The 15000-nt window shown below is 38.5% G+C and overlaps 1 protein-coding gene across 2 annotated transcripts in view; it reads left to right on the forward strand.

Moving 5' to 3' along the window:
• The window catches only part of LOC106870011 (uncharacterized), a 28975-nt gene that overhangs the window by 6598 nt on the left and 7377 nt on the right, over positions 1 to 15000 (forward strand). Inside the window, exon 1 of one of the 2 annotated variants that reach the window (XM_014915971.2) lies at positions 10686 to 11010. The exons of the other annotated variant lie outside the window; for it this stretch is intronic. Within the exon in view, the coding sequence (XP_014771457.1) occupies positions 10956 to 11010 (55 nt within the window). The 5' untranslated portion in view covers positions 10686 to 10955. Of the gene's footprint in view, positions 1 to 10685; positions 11011 to 15000 lie in introns of those variants that run through there. 2 annotated transcript variants of the gene reach the window in all.

Genomic DNA, 15000 nt, shown 5'->3' on the forward strand with positions numbered 1-15000 from the left:
ATAATCGTAATCTATGCCATTTGAAAGGGATTTGTATAAATTTTCCCTAAAAGATATCTATATTCCTGAAAGTTATTAGGGTAAAAAGTCAGTTCATGTGAATTTTCTGAAACTCCTCTTTCCACCCAGTCACAAAAATTCTTTCCCATAAATCCCTTTACACTCTGAAGCCAAAACATCTAAGTGGTATTTGCAGAAAATTTTGTTAAAATCTATTCATTTTTCTTGATGTTATGAGGCAACAAAGTTGGGGCTGTATACATCTGTAGTAATGCCCTTTTATTTATACGATTTTTTCATTTCATGCTTGTTTCATTCATTGTTTGCAATACTCACTCACTCACTCACTCACTCACTCACTCACTCACTCACTCACTCACTCACTTGCTGCTGCTGCTGAACTGATATCTCTATGTTGCTTTGAGGGGAAGGTAAAACTTGACAAACTGCTTCTCCCTCAAGGGGTTAAACTACAAATAAATAAATAGATATATAAATAAATAAATAAATAAATTGCTGATTTATGCCCTTGCAGCAGTGGTTTAAAATCGAATTGCTTGGTAACTGGTCATGCATTACGACCAAACCATAGTTGTTTCACATGATCAGTCTATTAAGCAACCAATCAGCATCCAACCATCACATGATTCAATCTTCTAGAATTATCTTAATATGACCCATTAAAGGCTGCTTCTGGTGGAAAATAGCTGCAGAATGTTGAGGCAGCTGCATGATGTCTCCATTCCTGCCATAGCCAGACAACCTAGGAATATAGTTAAGATAGAAGATAGACGACAAGAATTTCCATCAACACAAATATAGTCCAATTGTTTTCAGTTATGCTGGGTCAGCCACATGTTGGTGTATCAGTAAGCTTGCAGTAAACTCCAAGCAGAATATCTCTCCCAGTATATAATTGCTATTTGTTATTTGTAAAAGACCAACACAGTTAATAAAACTCTATGTGTAATAATATAATCTTCTGCTAAATGTTTGTGGGTGTCATTCAGTTACTTTTTCACACAGCCCAAGAAACATTTTCATTGATCAACTCAACCAGGGATCACCTAAGACCAGCCAACAAACACGCTCGGAACATTTAATTAATCCATTTTCGCTGACAATATATCAGAATTTTATAATTCAGCTCCTGTACAAACGAAATAAACTGAGATGGCTTAGTTCTCACCTGTTCAGTATCAACAGTTCTTATCTCAGCTATAATCTGACAATTATTCTGTCTATTTATCACCTGCACAAAATAAGCATTTCTACTCTATACTTCATATACACACATGCGCACGTGTGCACACACACACACACGCATGCGTGCACTCACACATACACACACCCAGAGTCCTTATCTCTATTTACATTTACATTGATCTATTTCTCCCTCCTCTCACGCTTTCTTATCTCCTTGTTTTCCCCATTCTACCTTTATTTACACCTCTTCATTTATATCTACATTGACCTCTCTTTATCAACATTGATCCCTCTCTCTCTTCATTTCTACCTACATCAATGTTTCTCTGCTTCTCTCATCTCCATGTTTTTCCCTTACTGTCTCTGTATATACATTTGCATCAATCTCTCTCTCTCTCTCACTTTCTTTGCTTTTCTTGACTGCCTCTACATCTCACTCTCCCTTATCTACGTTTTTCTCTCTTTCTCTCCATCCCCATTTACGTTTCTTTGTCTCTTCTCTTTCTGCTTTTCTTGACCGTTTTTACATCCCCATCTCTCTCACCTCTGTCTGTCTGTCTCTCTGTGTGCATATCTTTCTTAACTTCTTGTCTCCTCTTCCTCCCTATTTCAGCAACATAAACCTTAGCAAGGCAAACTACACCAAAGACAGAATTACCTTTAAAGTCCAAGGTTACAGGCAGTCTGAGGAAATAAAAGCAATGCTCCTTGCATGGAACTTAGCAGAAGGATCATCATCAAACAATCTAATTTCAGAAACCCTGAACAGAGTTGTTTCTCACAGAACCATGGCTCAGAAAGCAACTCGAGGCAGTTCAACAATGCTACACCAGGAAGATTGCATCAATGGAACAGCTGAGCTACTAGAAAAGTCTGAAAGAATTGTGACTCTACTTCCTGGAGTGAAGATGGGAGAGTTATATTGTGATATACATATGGAAGATCCTAGAGGGGTTAGTATCAAACTTTGACATTGAGAGTCACACCAGCCCTCGAATTGGATGTCACTGCATTGTTCCAAAGGTCATTCCCATCCTGTCTAGAGTGAGGTCCAGATGAACCTACATCACTGCAAGAAACTCAAAAGAGGGTATCAATAACAAATTCCCTCCTTCACAAGAAACCAATCACAATAAAATGGCCATTGGTAAGGTGACACTACAGGCAAAGCTTTTAGGCTGAAATACCTAAACGAATAATAGAATAGGATGCTGTGTGGTAAGAAGTTTGCTTCCCAACACATGATTTCTGTTTCAGTTCCACTGCATGACACCCTAGGTGAGTCAAGTGTCTTCTACTATAGTCCTGGGGCAACCAAAACCTTGTGAGTAGATCTGGTAGATGGAAACTGAAAGAAGTTTGTTGTGTATGTATGTATGTATGTATGGATGGATAGATGGATGTATGTATGTATGTACGTATGTATGTATGTATGTGTGTTTACACACACACACAGGGTATTCAGGCTAAATTTGACGATTTTTTGTGTCTCCTTTTTCAGGAGCAATTTGATGTATTGTTGAACTGTCAACAGCATTGGAGAACATAAAGATTATAGACGTAGTTGAGGAAAAGTTAACTGATATGGAGGACTGGAAGTCATCTGAATATTGGAAATGAATTATCTATATCAATATGATACACACCTGGTATTGAAATGCTGACATTATGACTTCTGCCCAATGCCCTGTCAACATTGTAAAGGCTGTAAAATTTGATATGGATAACTGCAACACACTATGAAGCCATAGCCAACAGGAAAGGACACAGCAGGTGTTCTAACTGTGTCCATGATCACAAATGCAGCCTCACATCTCTGAACAGGGTTTTAAACTCAATTCAGAGATAGCTATGAGAAGCTACTGGAGACTGTGTTCTATCCCTTACAGGAGAGGGTAGCTGCTGGAAGGCCATAAATGTATTGGCAGGATTTGGCTTGTTGTCATACCTCCAGAAAGAATCAGAAGTGTTTGTCAGAGAATTTCTATATTACTAGCCACAATTTCTGGCTTCCTAATTCCCCCAATTGTAATCCAATGGATTAATATATGTAGGACATGTTTGAGAAAGACACCAACCACTCTGTCTGTAACATAAAGGCTGAGCTGGTGGCCAAAATCAAGAAGCTGTTTGAAGATCTTTCCAAGGATGCAGTGAGGAACACATGCATTGTGGAGCCATCTTGTGGCTGTGGTGGGAGCTGAGGGTGGCTACTTTGAATCAACTATTATTTCCCAGCCATAATCTAGTTGATATTTTTTTTGATTTTTTAAAATATTTTTACTTTTGGATGAGGTATTGTGTCTTCTTTTCCTTTTATGCAAACTGTCAAATTTACTGAACACTCTGTATATGTGTATTTACAGTAATGTAGGATGCAACAAATTTTATTGAACAAAACATAATCCTTTAGGAAATTTTTAAAGTTTATATACTTTTAAAATTTTGTGGCAGAGAATCACTGATGTCAATGTCTGCTCATAAAAAAAGTCATTTCAGCCTACAATGACAACATTTATGTTGACAATGACAAAATTGAAATAGATGATAATGTAATTGATTCAGATGATAATGTATTTGAAGTTGATGTTGACAAAATTGAGGGTGGGCTGAAAAGTTCATAGGCTGGCTATGTAAGAGTGATGCTAGAGTTATGAAGTTTTGCATGCATTAATTTCAACTCTTCTTATTAATAATTGCATTGTTTCATTCCAGATAAACGGATATTTGACTGTTTAAAGAAGACTTCTGTAGTAAGTAGTAGTGGCTTCTCTTGAAAATAGGTAAAATTTGGCAGCATTAGTGTTATCAAGTACCTGCTGAAAAAGGATTTATCCCCAGACAACATTCATACTGACATAGTTGCTACATTAAGGGATGACACTCCAGCTTTATCAACAGTGCAATAATGGTCAGCTGAATTCGGAGGGGAAGGGAGAGTCTTGAAGATGATCCATTGTCTGGATGTCCAGCAACTGCCACCACCAAGAAAAACATTGATTGTGTTCACCACATGGTGATGGATGACAGGCTATTGACTATAAATTGAACAGCCAATGCTATTGACATATCCTATGAGAGAGTTGAGAATATTCTGCACAATGAACTTGGTGGGATGACGGTTTCTGCTTGGTGGGTGCCACATCTTCTGAGACCTGATAAAAAATGCATCAGGCTGATCACATCACAGGAAAATCTGACATTGTTGGAGGCAGATCCAGCTGGTTTCCTTGAATGTTTCCTGAGCCAGGATGTGTGCTGGATTCATCACTTGGAGCTAGACCTGAAAAGGAGATCCATGTAGTGGAAATGCCCCTCCTCACCTACTCCAAATAAGGTCAAGGTTGTTCCTTCTGCAGAGAAGATGATGGCCTTAGTTTTTTGGAATGTAAGAGGCATTGTGTTTATTGGATATTTTAAGAGAGCTATGCCATCAATGGAGAGTATGATGCCAATTTGCTGAGGCAGTTACCAAAGGCTATCAAGACTAAATGTGCAAGAAATCTGATGAAGGGGCCTTGCTACATCAGGACAATGCTCCAGTATACAATGTCCTTCATTTCAATGGCTGCTGTGCATGACTCACACTTTGAACAGGTTGATCACCCTCCCTATTCTCCTAATTTGGCTCCATCTGACTATCAGCTGTTCACCAAGATGAAAAACCATTTGCTGCAAACCAGCACCACAGTGATGATGACATCATATCTGCTGTTGATGACTTTTCTGACCAACTGGATGAAAGCTTCATCACCAATGGGATCCAAGCCCTGCAACACTGATGGAAGAAGTGTGGGACTATGTTGAAAAATAAACCTCATTTGGTCACATTCTTTTCAGCTGGCCCACATATATTTATTTATATAGATACATACATATATACACATACATACATACATATATATATATATATAAATTCATTTAAATTCATATAAACAGTAGATTGCAATGTTTCACCAAAAGAAGAATAGTAATTGTCACTAAATGTGACTAGGGTGTTAAAAACCACCTAGAAATAAGAGCTTAAATGCTTTAATGCTGTAGTTAATGCACATGAATGGAAACACATACACTAATAGGAACCATAATTGTCTGAAAAATGTTGACTGAGAATTCTTAAGACTGTCGTCAGTTTTGACAATTTTGGTTGCCTTATCAGTTAAGCCTGCTTGGTTTTCGGCTTTGCCCAGACCTGTTTCTCTATTAATATTTATGTTTTTGTCATCCAAATTAATGGATGATTTAGTGATTCACTAATGTGTATACACAAAATTAATATAAACAGCAGGTTGCAATGTTTCACCAAAAAGGAGAATTATAATTGTCACTAAATGTGACTAGGGTGTTAAAAAAACATCTATATTGTTAGAAATAAGAGCTAAGATGCTCTAATGTTGTAGTTAATGCACATGAATGAAAACATATACACGAACAGGGACCATAGTTGTCTGAAAAATGCTGACCGAGAATTCTTTAGACTGATGTCAGTTTCAGCAATTTTCGTTGCCTCATCAGCTAACTACAGCAATAGAGCATTTTAGGTCTAATATAAGAATATTAGGTTGTGAGTTCAATTCCTAGTAACACATTGTGTCCTTGACTAAGGCATTTTATTTCACATTGCTCCTGTCCACTCAGCTGGCAAAAATGAGTAGTATCTGTATTTCAAAGGACCAGCCTTGTCACCTTTTCTGTGTCACGCTGAACCTTCTTGAAAACTATATTAAGGGCACACGTATCTATACATATATATTGTATATATATATATATATATATATATATATATCACTGTTAATTGTTTTAGTTTGTATATCTTCATTTGTCTTGCTCATTTTTACATTCTGGCATTTGCTGAAATTTTTCTTGAGAATACACTCTTCATGGTAAGGTGATTTTACATCTGTTTTTAGCATATTAGGAATCCACTTTCCAAATGCAATGCTTCCCTTCTCTATTTGATAGTATGTCTCTGCATTAAGACTACCATCTCTTGACAGTGTGCTTCCAAGGTAAACAAAGGTGTCAATGACTTCTAACCTTGTTCTATTCACAAAAATATTTGGTTCAGAATATGTTTGTCATGACACAGGTGTAAACATTACTTTGGTTTTCCCGAGCCTAATTGTGAGTCCAAAATGTACACATGCAGTGGAAAATCTGTCCATTAAATGTTGCATGTCCCCTTCTGAGTGTGCCAACAAATCAGTATCATCAGCATAAAGTAATTCTCTAACAAATATTTTGAAAATCTTTACTTTGCAGTTAATGTTTGGCTTTAGAAGCTTTTCATGAGTGGACCTCTTTGTTGCTAAAAGCTCATTTATCACTGTATTATTGGAATAAAAACAGTGTTGGTGCTGTCTTCTATTAAAACCTAACATCTCTGATCCTGAAAAGATTGCCATGAACCTTCAAAATGAACATTGCTGCATCTCTCCTGAAATAACTGCAAAACTTGTAGTTGTTTTAACTGCTCTACATCAATTCTCATATATATATATCATACATACATAATGTTCAGGGGCAATAAACACTGAAAATGTGCAGAAAACAGCTTCTGTCACATGCCAGGGGGAAAAACTAGAAGTAGTTGATAGCTTCCACTACCTAGGTGACCAAGTCAGTAGCGGGGTGGATGCTCTGAGAGTGTAGCTACTAGAATAAGAATAGCCTGGGCAAAGTTTAGAGAGCTCCTACCTCTGCTAGTGACAAAGGGCCTCTCGCTCAGAGTAAAAGGTAGACTGAATGATGCATGTGTGCAAACAGCCATGCTAAATGACAGTGAAACATGGGCTGTGACTGCTGAGGATATGCGTAAGCTTACAAGAAATGAAGCTAGTATGCTCCGCTGGATGTGTAATGTCAGTGTGCATACACGACAGAGTGTAAGCACCCTGAGAGAAAAGTTGGATTTAAGAAGCATCAGATGTGATGTGCAAGAGAGACGACTGTGCTGGTATAGTCATGTGTTGCAAATGGATGAGGACAACTGTGTCACACCTTAGCAGTAGAGGGAACTTGTGGAAGAGGTAGACCCAGGAAAATCTGGGATGAGGTGGTGAAGCACAACCTTTGAATGTTGGGCCTCACGGAAGTGATGACGAGTGACGGAGACCTTTGGAGATATGCTGTGCTTAAGAAGACCCGGTAAGCCAAATGTGACCATAACCATGGCCTATGCCAGTGCAGCATAACCAGCTCATTTAAGAGTACCCTTCAATCATTGGGCAATAAACTGTGCTTGCGAAAACCTGTTGAGTCAAGTGAAATCATTGCCGTGGTCGATGCCAGTACTGCCTGACTGGCACCCGTGCTGGTGGCATGTAAAAAGCACAATTTGAGCATGGTCGATACCAGAGCTGCCTGAATTGTCCCATGCCGGTGGCATGTAAAAAGAACCATTTGAGCATGGTTGAAGCCAGTGCCGCTGGACTGGCTCCTGTGTTGTTGGCACATAAAAAGTACCATTCGAGTGTGGTCGAATGTGACTGCCTGACTGGCTCCTATGCTGGTGGCACATAAAAAGCACCATTCAAGTGTTGTCAATGCTCAGTACTACCTAACTGGCTCTCGTGCCGGTGGTGCATAAAATGCACCCACCATACTCTCAGAGTGTTTGGTGTTAGGAAGGGCATCCAGCTGTAGAAAACTTGCCAGATCAGATTGGAGCCCAGTACAGCCTTCTGGCTTGGCAGTTCTCAGTCAAACTGTCCAACCCATGCCAGCATGGAAAGCAGATGTTAAATGACGATGATGATGATGATACATACATACATACATTCATATATGTATATTAAATAAATACTACACAGAAAGCAACTGTACATATAAATAGATAGAGCAGAGAAGTTGGTTTTTATTGATTAAACTTGGAGAGGCTACCAGGATTAAAGATTGATTAAATGGTTCCTACTGGTTGTGTGACATAATTGGATTTTGTGTGGGAGGTAGTCATATTATAGATAGGTTCTTTTTAAGGGTTAAAACAAATATTGAAGGGAAGACTATATGAAGCTTACATGAAATGTCTGATAGTGTATAGCAGAGAAATATGGGTTATGAATGTAGAAGATGTACAGCAGAAAGAAAGGAATGAAAAGGCAGAAAAGGCGGCGAGCTGGCAGAAACATTACCCCGAAATGCTTAGCAGTATTTCGTCTGCCGGTACATTCTGAGTTCAAATTCTGCCGAGGTCGACTTTGCCTATCATCCTTCCGGGGTCAATAAATTAAGTACCAGTTACGCATCGGGTGTCGATGTAATCGACTTAATCCCTTTGTCTGTTCTTGTTTGTCCCCTCTATGTTAAGCCCCTTGTTGGCAATAAAGAAATAAGAAAGAAAGGAATGACTCCTGTACTGTGCATTGTTAATTTACATGAAAGATTAAATACTACTGATTTGAAGTGATTAATAAGATGTAATTAATGGATGTTGATGACTACAAGAATGAGAAAATACATCTAGGGATGTCTGGTTTAACACTGCTATGAGGTATCCTGTGTGCCTTTAACAAGCCAGTCTGTTGTATTTGGGTTAGGCTTCCAGTTTGCACATTCCTTCTGCTCTCCCTTCCAAGAGTATTGGAGATTCCAGAAATGGTCATGGGCACTACCTACTCCCTGGACTAAAAGATAAAAAATATATATTGGATGTTGATAGAGGAAAATTTGGGTTGTAGGGAAATGTCTATGGGTAGCAGTTAATATTGTGTTATAAAAAGGTGGTTAGCTGGCAGAATCATTAGCACACTGGGCAAAATGCTTAGCAACATTTCATCTGTCTTCATGTTCTGAGTTCAAATTCTGCTGAGGTCAACTTTGCTTTTCATCCTTTCGGAGTCAATAAAGTAAGTACCAGTTGAACACTGGGGTCAATGTAATCAATTTAACCCTTCCCCCGAAATTGCTAGCCTTCTGCCAAAATTTGAAAATGATATTGGGTTATAAGGTTGACATTTGTGCTATAGTGTAAATATTTGAGATACAGGGTGAGCATTTGGGTTAAAAAGGGTACTTTGAGTTTGAGGGAGAACATCTGGGTTATCTGGAGAACATTTGGGCTATGGGATCAATAGTTAAGCAAAAATGGCTAATATCTAAGTTATAGGGTTCATACATTAATTATAAGACAGCATTTAGGGTATAAGATTGAGAAATATAACGAAGATACCACATTACAGATCTATATTACTGCATGGAAAAAAAAAAAAAACTAAACTGGCATTGTTAATGAAGATGAAGTTGTTTTGCTGTTGTTGTTGATGATGAGGATGAGCAGGGTGAGGAGTGGAGGTTGATGTAGTTAGGTGTCAAAATCTCACTCACCCTTGGAAAATGTTCTCCACACTAAGTTGTCTCTCCACATGAAGACGTCATTGTCAACACAATATGCTGTTGCGTAATTATTAACAGACAAGGCTATCTTTAGAAATCACCTCTCACAAGGCGATGTTGGGGAAGAGTCACCTATGTGGTTCCTTGATTTGCCAGGATTAGCAGCTAAATCTCTCTAAACACAATGTTTTATCATCTTAAAAAAGGGACATGCTGGCTTATGTGGTCCTGGATCTCTGTGCATAAGAAAACAACAAGATGGTCATGGCTGGATTGCTTTTGATCATAGGCCAACTGGATTACAGTTGACCTGTGGAGGGTGTATGTGTCAAATGATGATATCACCATCAACAACATCCTACACAACTATTACTACTACAGCACCACCATCACTGCCGCCACCACCACCACTAACACCGCCACCACAACAACAGCTGCTGCTGCTGCTAATACTACTACTACTACTACTACTACCACCACTACCACCACCACTACCACCACTACCACCACTACCACCACCACTACTACTACTACTACTACTACTACTACTACTACTACTACTACTACATCTTCACTGGTTAGTTTACATTTTTGATTAGAAGTACAGTACTCAGGTGGGTTAGAACTCAAATAAAGTTGTCATCAATGTTATGTCACACAACCACAGAACCACCATAAAACTGTTCTGCATTGATTAGATATTGTGGAGGCGCAATGGCCCAGTGGTTAGGGCAGCGAACTCGCAGTCATAGGATCGCGGTTTCGATTCCCAGACCGGGTGTTTATTGAGCTAAAACACGTAAAGCTCCACGAGGCTCCGGCAGGGGATGGTGGCGAACCCTGCTGCATTCTTTCACCACAACTTTCTCTCACTCTTACTTCCTGTTTCTGTTGTACCTGTATTTCAAAGGGTCAGCTTTGTCACACTGTGTCACGCTGAATATCCCCGAGAACTATGTTAAGGGTACACGTGTCTGTGGAGTGCTCAGCCACTTGCACGTTAATTTCACGAGCAGGCTGTTCCGTTGATCAGATCAACTGGAACCCTCGACGTCTTAAGCGACGGAGTGCCAACTGATTAGATATCAATATTTATTGACAATTGTAACAACAATAATGGCAATAACGGTCATAGAATCAGTATATGTTCCACCCCCATCACCTCTGTCACATGTATCAGCCACAAGAACTGCATCAGCAGCAGCACTGTATGCTCCGCCTGGTACATATATTGACAACAACAAGAGCAGCAGCAGCAACAAGAGCAGCAGCAGCAACAACAGCAGTAGTAGGTACAACAGAAGCAGCAACAGTAGTTATTTGTCATTCTCATTATAAACACCCAATCTTCATACTTCACTGCCAGAGAAACACCACCACCATCAAAACTATCACCACCACTGCCAAGTCCAGATATGATGAAACTTTGTGCTGTAGTGATGTTCATCACTTTCCTGCTCCACCGGGAAGGTAAGTCATAAACTAGCTGTCATCTTGATTACATCCACCCACAATCACATGCACACACAAACACAAATATACACACATAGTTATATTTAGAAGGTATCCAACAATTGTAGAAATATTTCAAAACCATAATATAGGCACATATGGATATATCATCATCATCATCATTGTCATTGTTTTCACGTTTGTCTTTCGATGGTCAGACAGAATTTTGTCAATCAGACAAAGAAACAATAACACACACACACACACACATCTATCTATCTATCTATCTATCTATAGATAGATAGATATACAGATAACAAGCTTCTTTCAGTTTCTCTCTACCAAATCGACTTACAAGGTTTGGTGAGCCTAAGGCTATAGCAGAAGACATCTGCCCAAAGGGTCACATAGTGGAATTGTACCCAGAACCATGTGGTTGGAAGGCAAACTTCTAACCACACAGCCACACCTGTGTTTATACACTCAGACACACACACACACACAAACACACACACACGTATGTATGTGTGTGTGTATCATCATCATGATCATCATCATTTAACGTCCGCTTTCCATGCTGGCATGGGTTGGACGGTTTGATTGAAAACTAGTAAGCCAGGGAGCTGCACCAGGTTCCAATCTGATTTGACAAGGTCTCTATGGCTGGATGCCCTTCCTAACATCAACAACTCCAAGAGTGTAGTGGGTGTTCCTCATGCCATTCAGTAACAGCTGTGTGAATTGGTGCATTATCACTCTGAAAGGTTGCGTTTCTCTCCAGAAACAGTTTCGCAACCATAGAATGAATTTGATCAGATAAAATGCTTAAATAGTTTTGACTATCAATTCTGCCAAGATTTAGACCCTCCCCCCCGCCAGATCATCACAGATCCTCCTCTATGTTTAACAGTTGGAAGAAGGCAGTCTGGGTCAAATGCTTCTTTTAGCTGTCTCCACATGTACACCCAACCGGTGGTCAGAAATAAGGTAAAGGGCGACTCGTCTGAGAAAATAACATTCTTCCACTGCTCTAGAAACCAATTTTGTAGGTTTTTACTTTACTCTAAATGCTTTGCAACGTTTGTTTTTGAAAGTAGTGGTTTTCTGATTGCAGCCCTCCCATGAAATCCGGTTTTATGCAGCTCCTGGTGAACAGTTTTTGTGGAAACTGGGTTCTCGAGGTGGTCATTAAGCTCTGCAGTAATTTTGGGAACTGTACATTTGTGATCCTTTCTAACAATTCGCGTAAGAGTCCAATGGTCCTTATCTGAAAGTTTTGGTTTTCTTCTTGAGTTTTGTTTTGATGAGGAGGTTTTTTCCTCTTTATCAAAGACTGTCATTACTTTCGAGACAGTACTTCTTAATACACCAAACATTTCGGCTGTTTTCGTTACACTAGCATCTGCCATATGAGCACCAACAATTTGACCTCTTTGAAAGTCCGATAAATCTGTCATTTTAATGAATTTTAATTACCTTTTTGTAATGATATCTGAAAAGAAACAGCAATTTTAGCAAAACATATTAAGCAACACCAATAATAGATTAAAAAAACATTAAAATAAACATGCTTTTCACAGTTTTATAGATATTTTAAAATTATGATGCTATGATGATAGGTGTTTCCATTATTTTGTCCAACCCCTGTATACACAAGAGTGTATGCAAAACTGTTCTACTTTTGTTTTTCATTCCCATTTCTACAACAATAAAGATACAGCTAACCATTTTATCTGCGGAGTGTATATTTGTAAATATGATTTTATGTATGTTCCAAACACACACATGTATATGTGTGTGTGTGTATATGTATGTATTTGGATGCCTGGGTGCAAGCACACACACACACACACACATGCAGAGCAATATACTATATTTTTTTATTCTTTCACTCGTTTCAGTCATTTGATTTTCACCATGCTGGAGCACCATCTTAAAGGATTTTTAGTCATAGAAATTGACCTCAGGACTTATTCTTTGTAAACCTGGTATTTATTCTATTGGTTTTTTTTTTTTTGCTGAACCACTAAGTTACGGGGACGTAAATACACTGACATAGGTTGTCAAACGATGGTGGCAGGGACAAACACAGACAGAAACACACAAATATATACATACAGTGGCAGACTGGCCAGGTTGCCAGCTTGGCTGATAGCAAGTTGGCCCCTACACCATTAGAATCCATACATGGGGGCCCATGTTAGTATCTAAGGGGCCCATCTCCTCAAGTTTGAGAATTTTTTATATATATATATATATTTATGCCGTATTTACATTTAGTGGCTCTCTCATTTATGTGCGTGTGTGCAAGTATGCACTAATTTTCCTTATATCTTTATTTATGTATTTATTTATTGAATTGCATTTTGGGAAAAGATTTGAAAAATATGAATTATCCATGTGACATGTGAGTGTGTATACATATATGTGTATGTATATGTATATATGTGTGTGTGTATATATATGTATATGTATGTGTATATATGTGTGTATATATATATATATAATGTTTGTGTATGTGTATGTATATATGTGTGTGTATATGTATGTGTATGTGTATGTGTGTGCATGTATGTATATATATCATCATCATCATCATCATCGTTTAACGTCTGCTTTTCATGCTAGCATGGGTTGGACGATTTGACTGATGACTGGCGAACCAGATGGCTACGCCAGGCTCCAGTCTCATTTGGCAGAGTTTCTACAGCTGGATGCCCTTCCTAACACCAACCACTCCGAGAGTGTAGTGGGTGCTTACATATATATATATATATATATATGTATATTTGTGTTTATGTATATAATATCGAGTGGAAATAGGGAGTGCTGCAGTTCCACAGTGCCTATACATGAGCTGCCACTGGATGGAAGTGTCCTCAAACTGAAGACCTGGTCCAAATGTTTATAACAGAGTGGACTCTGCTAAAGACACTCACTGTCTCACATGGTAGTGTTTAACTGGACAATGCATTAAGCCTGCAATCCAAAGATTAAGTCATTATTCAAGTCAATTATGTGAGGATTAAGTAAATCATCCTAGGGTTAAATCACCTGTCTTTCCCACCACCATCTTAATAAATTTAGATACAGTCATTGTTTTTCAAGTTTATTTGATAAAACAGCAACAAAAAGGACAATTTTAATGACCTCTTTATTTGTTGAACAAATGTCCTTTCCTCTCCGGTTATACAAACAATATGGTGGAAATAAAATCCATTGTCAAATGTGATAATGCTTTGTTGGTCAACCAAAGAAGAAAATCAAAGACAATGTTAAAAACCAAACCAAACAATACATTGTTTCTCACTCATCTAATCCAAACCTCTGTATCATCTCACTTATTCTCACCCCGCCCCAAATGTCCCTCTAGGATATGTCCCAATACAGTCACCAACTCTCTCACTATCATTTTCTTTGTCTTACTCTCTGACTCATCTGCTCTCTTTATCTTACTAATTCACTTCCCTTTCCTTTCCAACTGGGGTATCATGTATCTACTCTAAAGCAAGATACTTATCTCTGTCCCTCTATACCTGAAATCTCTCAACTGGCACAAAGCCAACCACCCTCAATACTAATCCTCACTCCTAGTCAAAGGGTCCAACCTAAGCCAACATGGAAGAACGGATGTTAAATGATGATGATGATGATGAAACATATGCTTGATAGGTAATCTGTCAATCTATAAGTACTTCCTATCCTATTCATATCCTTCTTCAGTACTTTCTATATAAATGACTATAATAATTTAATTGTCTATCTTCTATACTTAGAAGACACTCAATGTCATAAGAGTGAGCTTCCTTATCACCATATTGGGTTCCTTTATTGTATACTTAGAAGCTGCAGACGTGATTGTATTGCTAAGAAGTTAGCTTCCCAACTACATGGTTTTGGTCTCATGGTGTGGCACTTTGGGCAAGTGGATTTTACTATAGATTTGGACCAACGAAAGCCTTGTGATATAGATATATATATATATATATATATATATATATATATATA

The sequence above is a fragment of the Octopus bimaculoides genome, chromosome 5 (genome assembly GCF_001194135.2).
Source record: "Octopus bimaculoides isolate UCB-OBI-ISO-001 chromosome 5, ASM119413v2, whole genome shotgun sequence".
In the NCBI taxonomy this organism is placed as follows: Eukaryota; Metazoa; Mollusca; class Cephalopoda; order Octopoda; family Octopodidae; genus Octopus; species Octopus bimaculoides.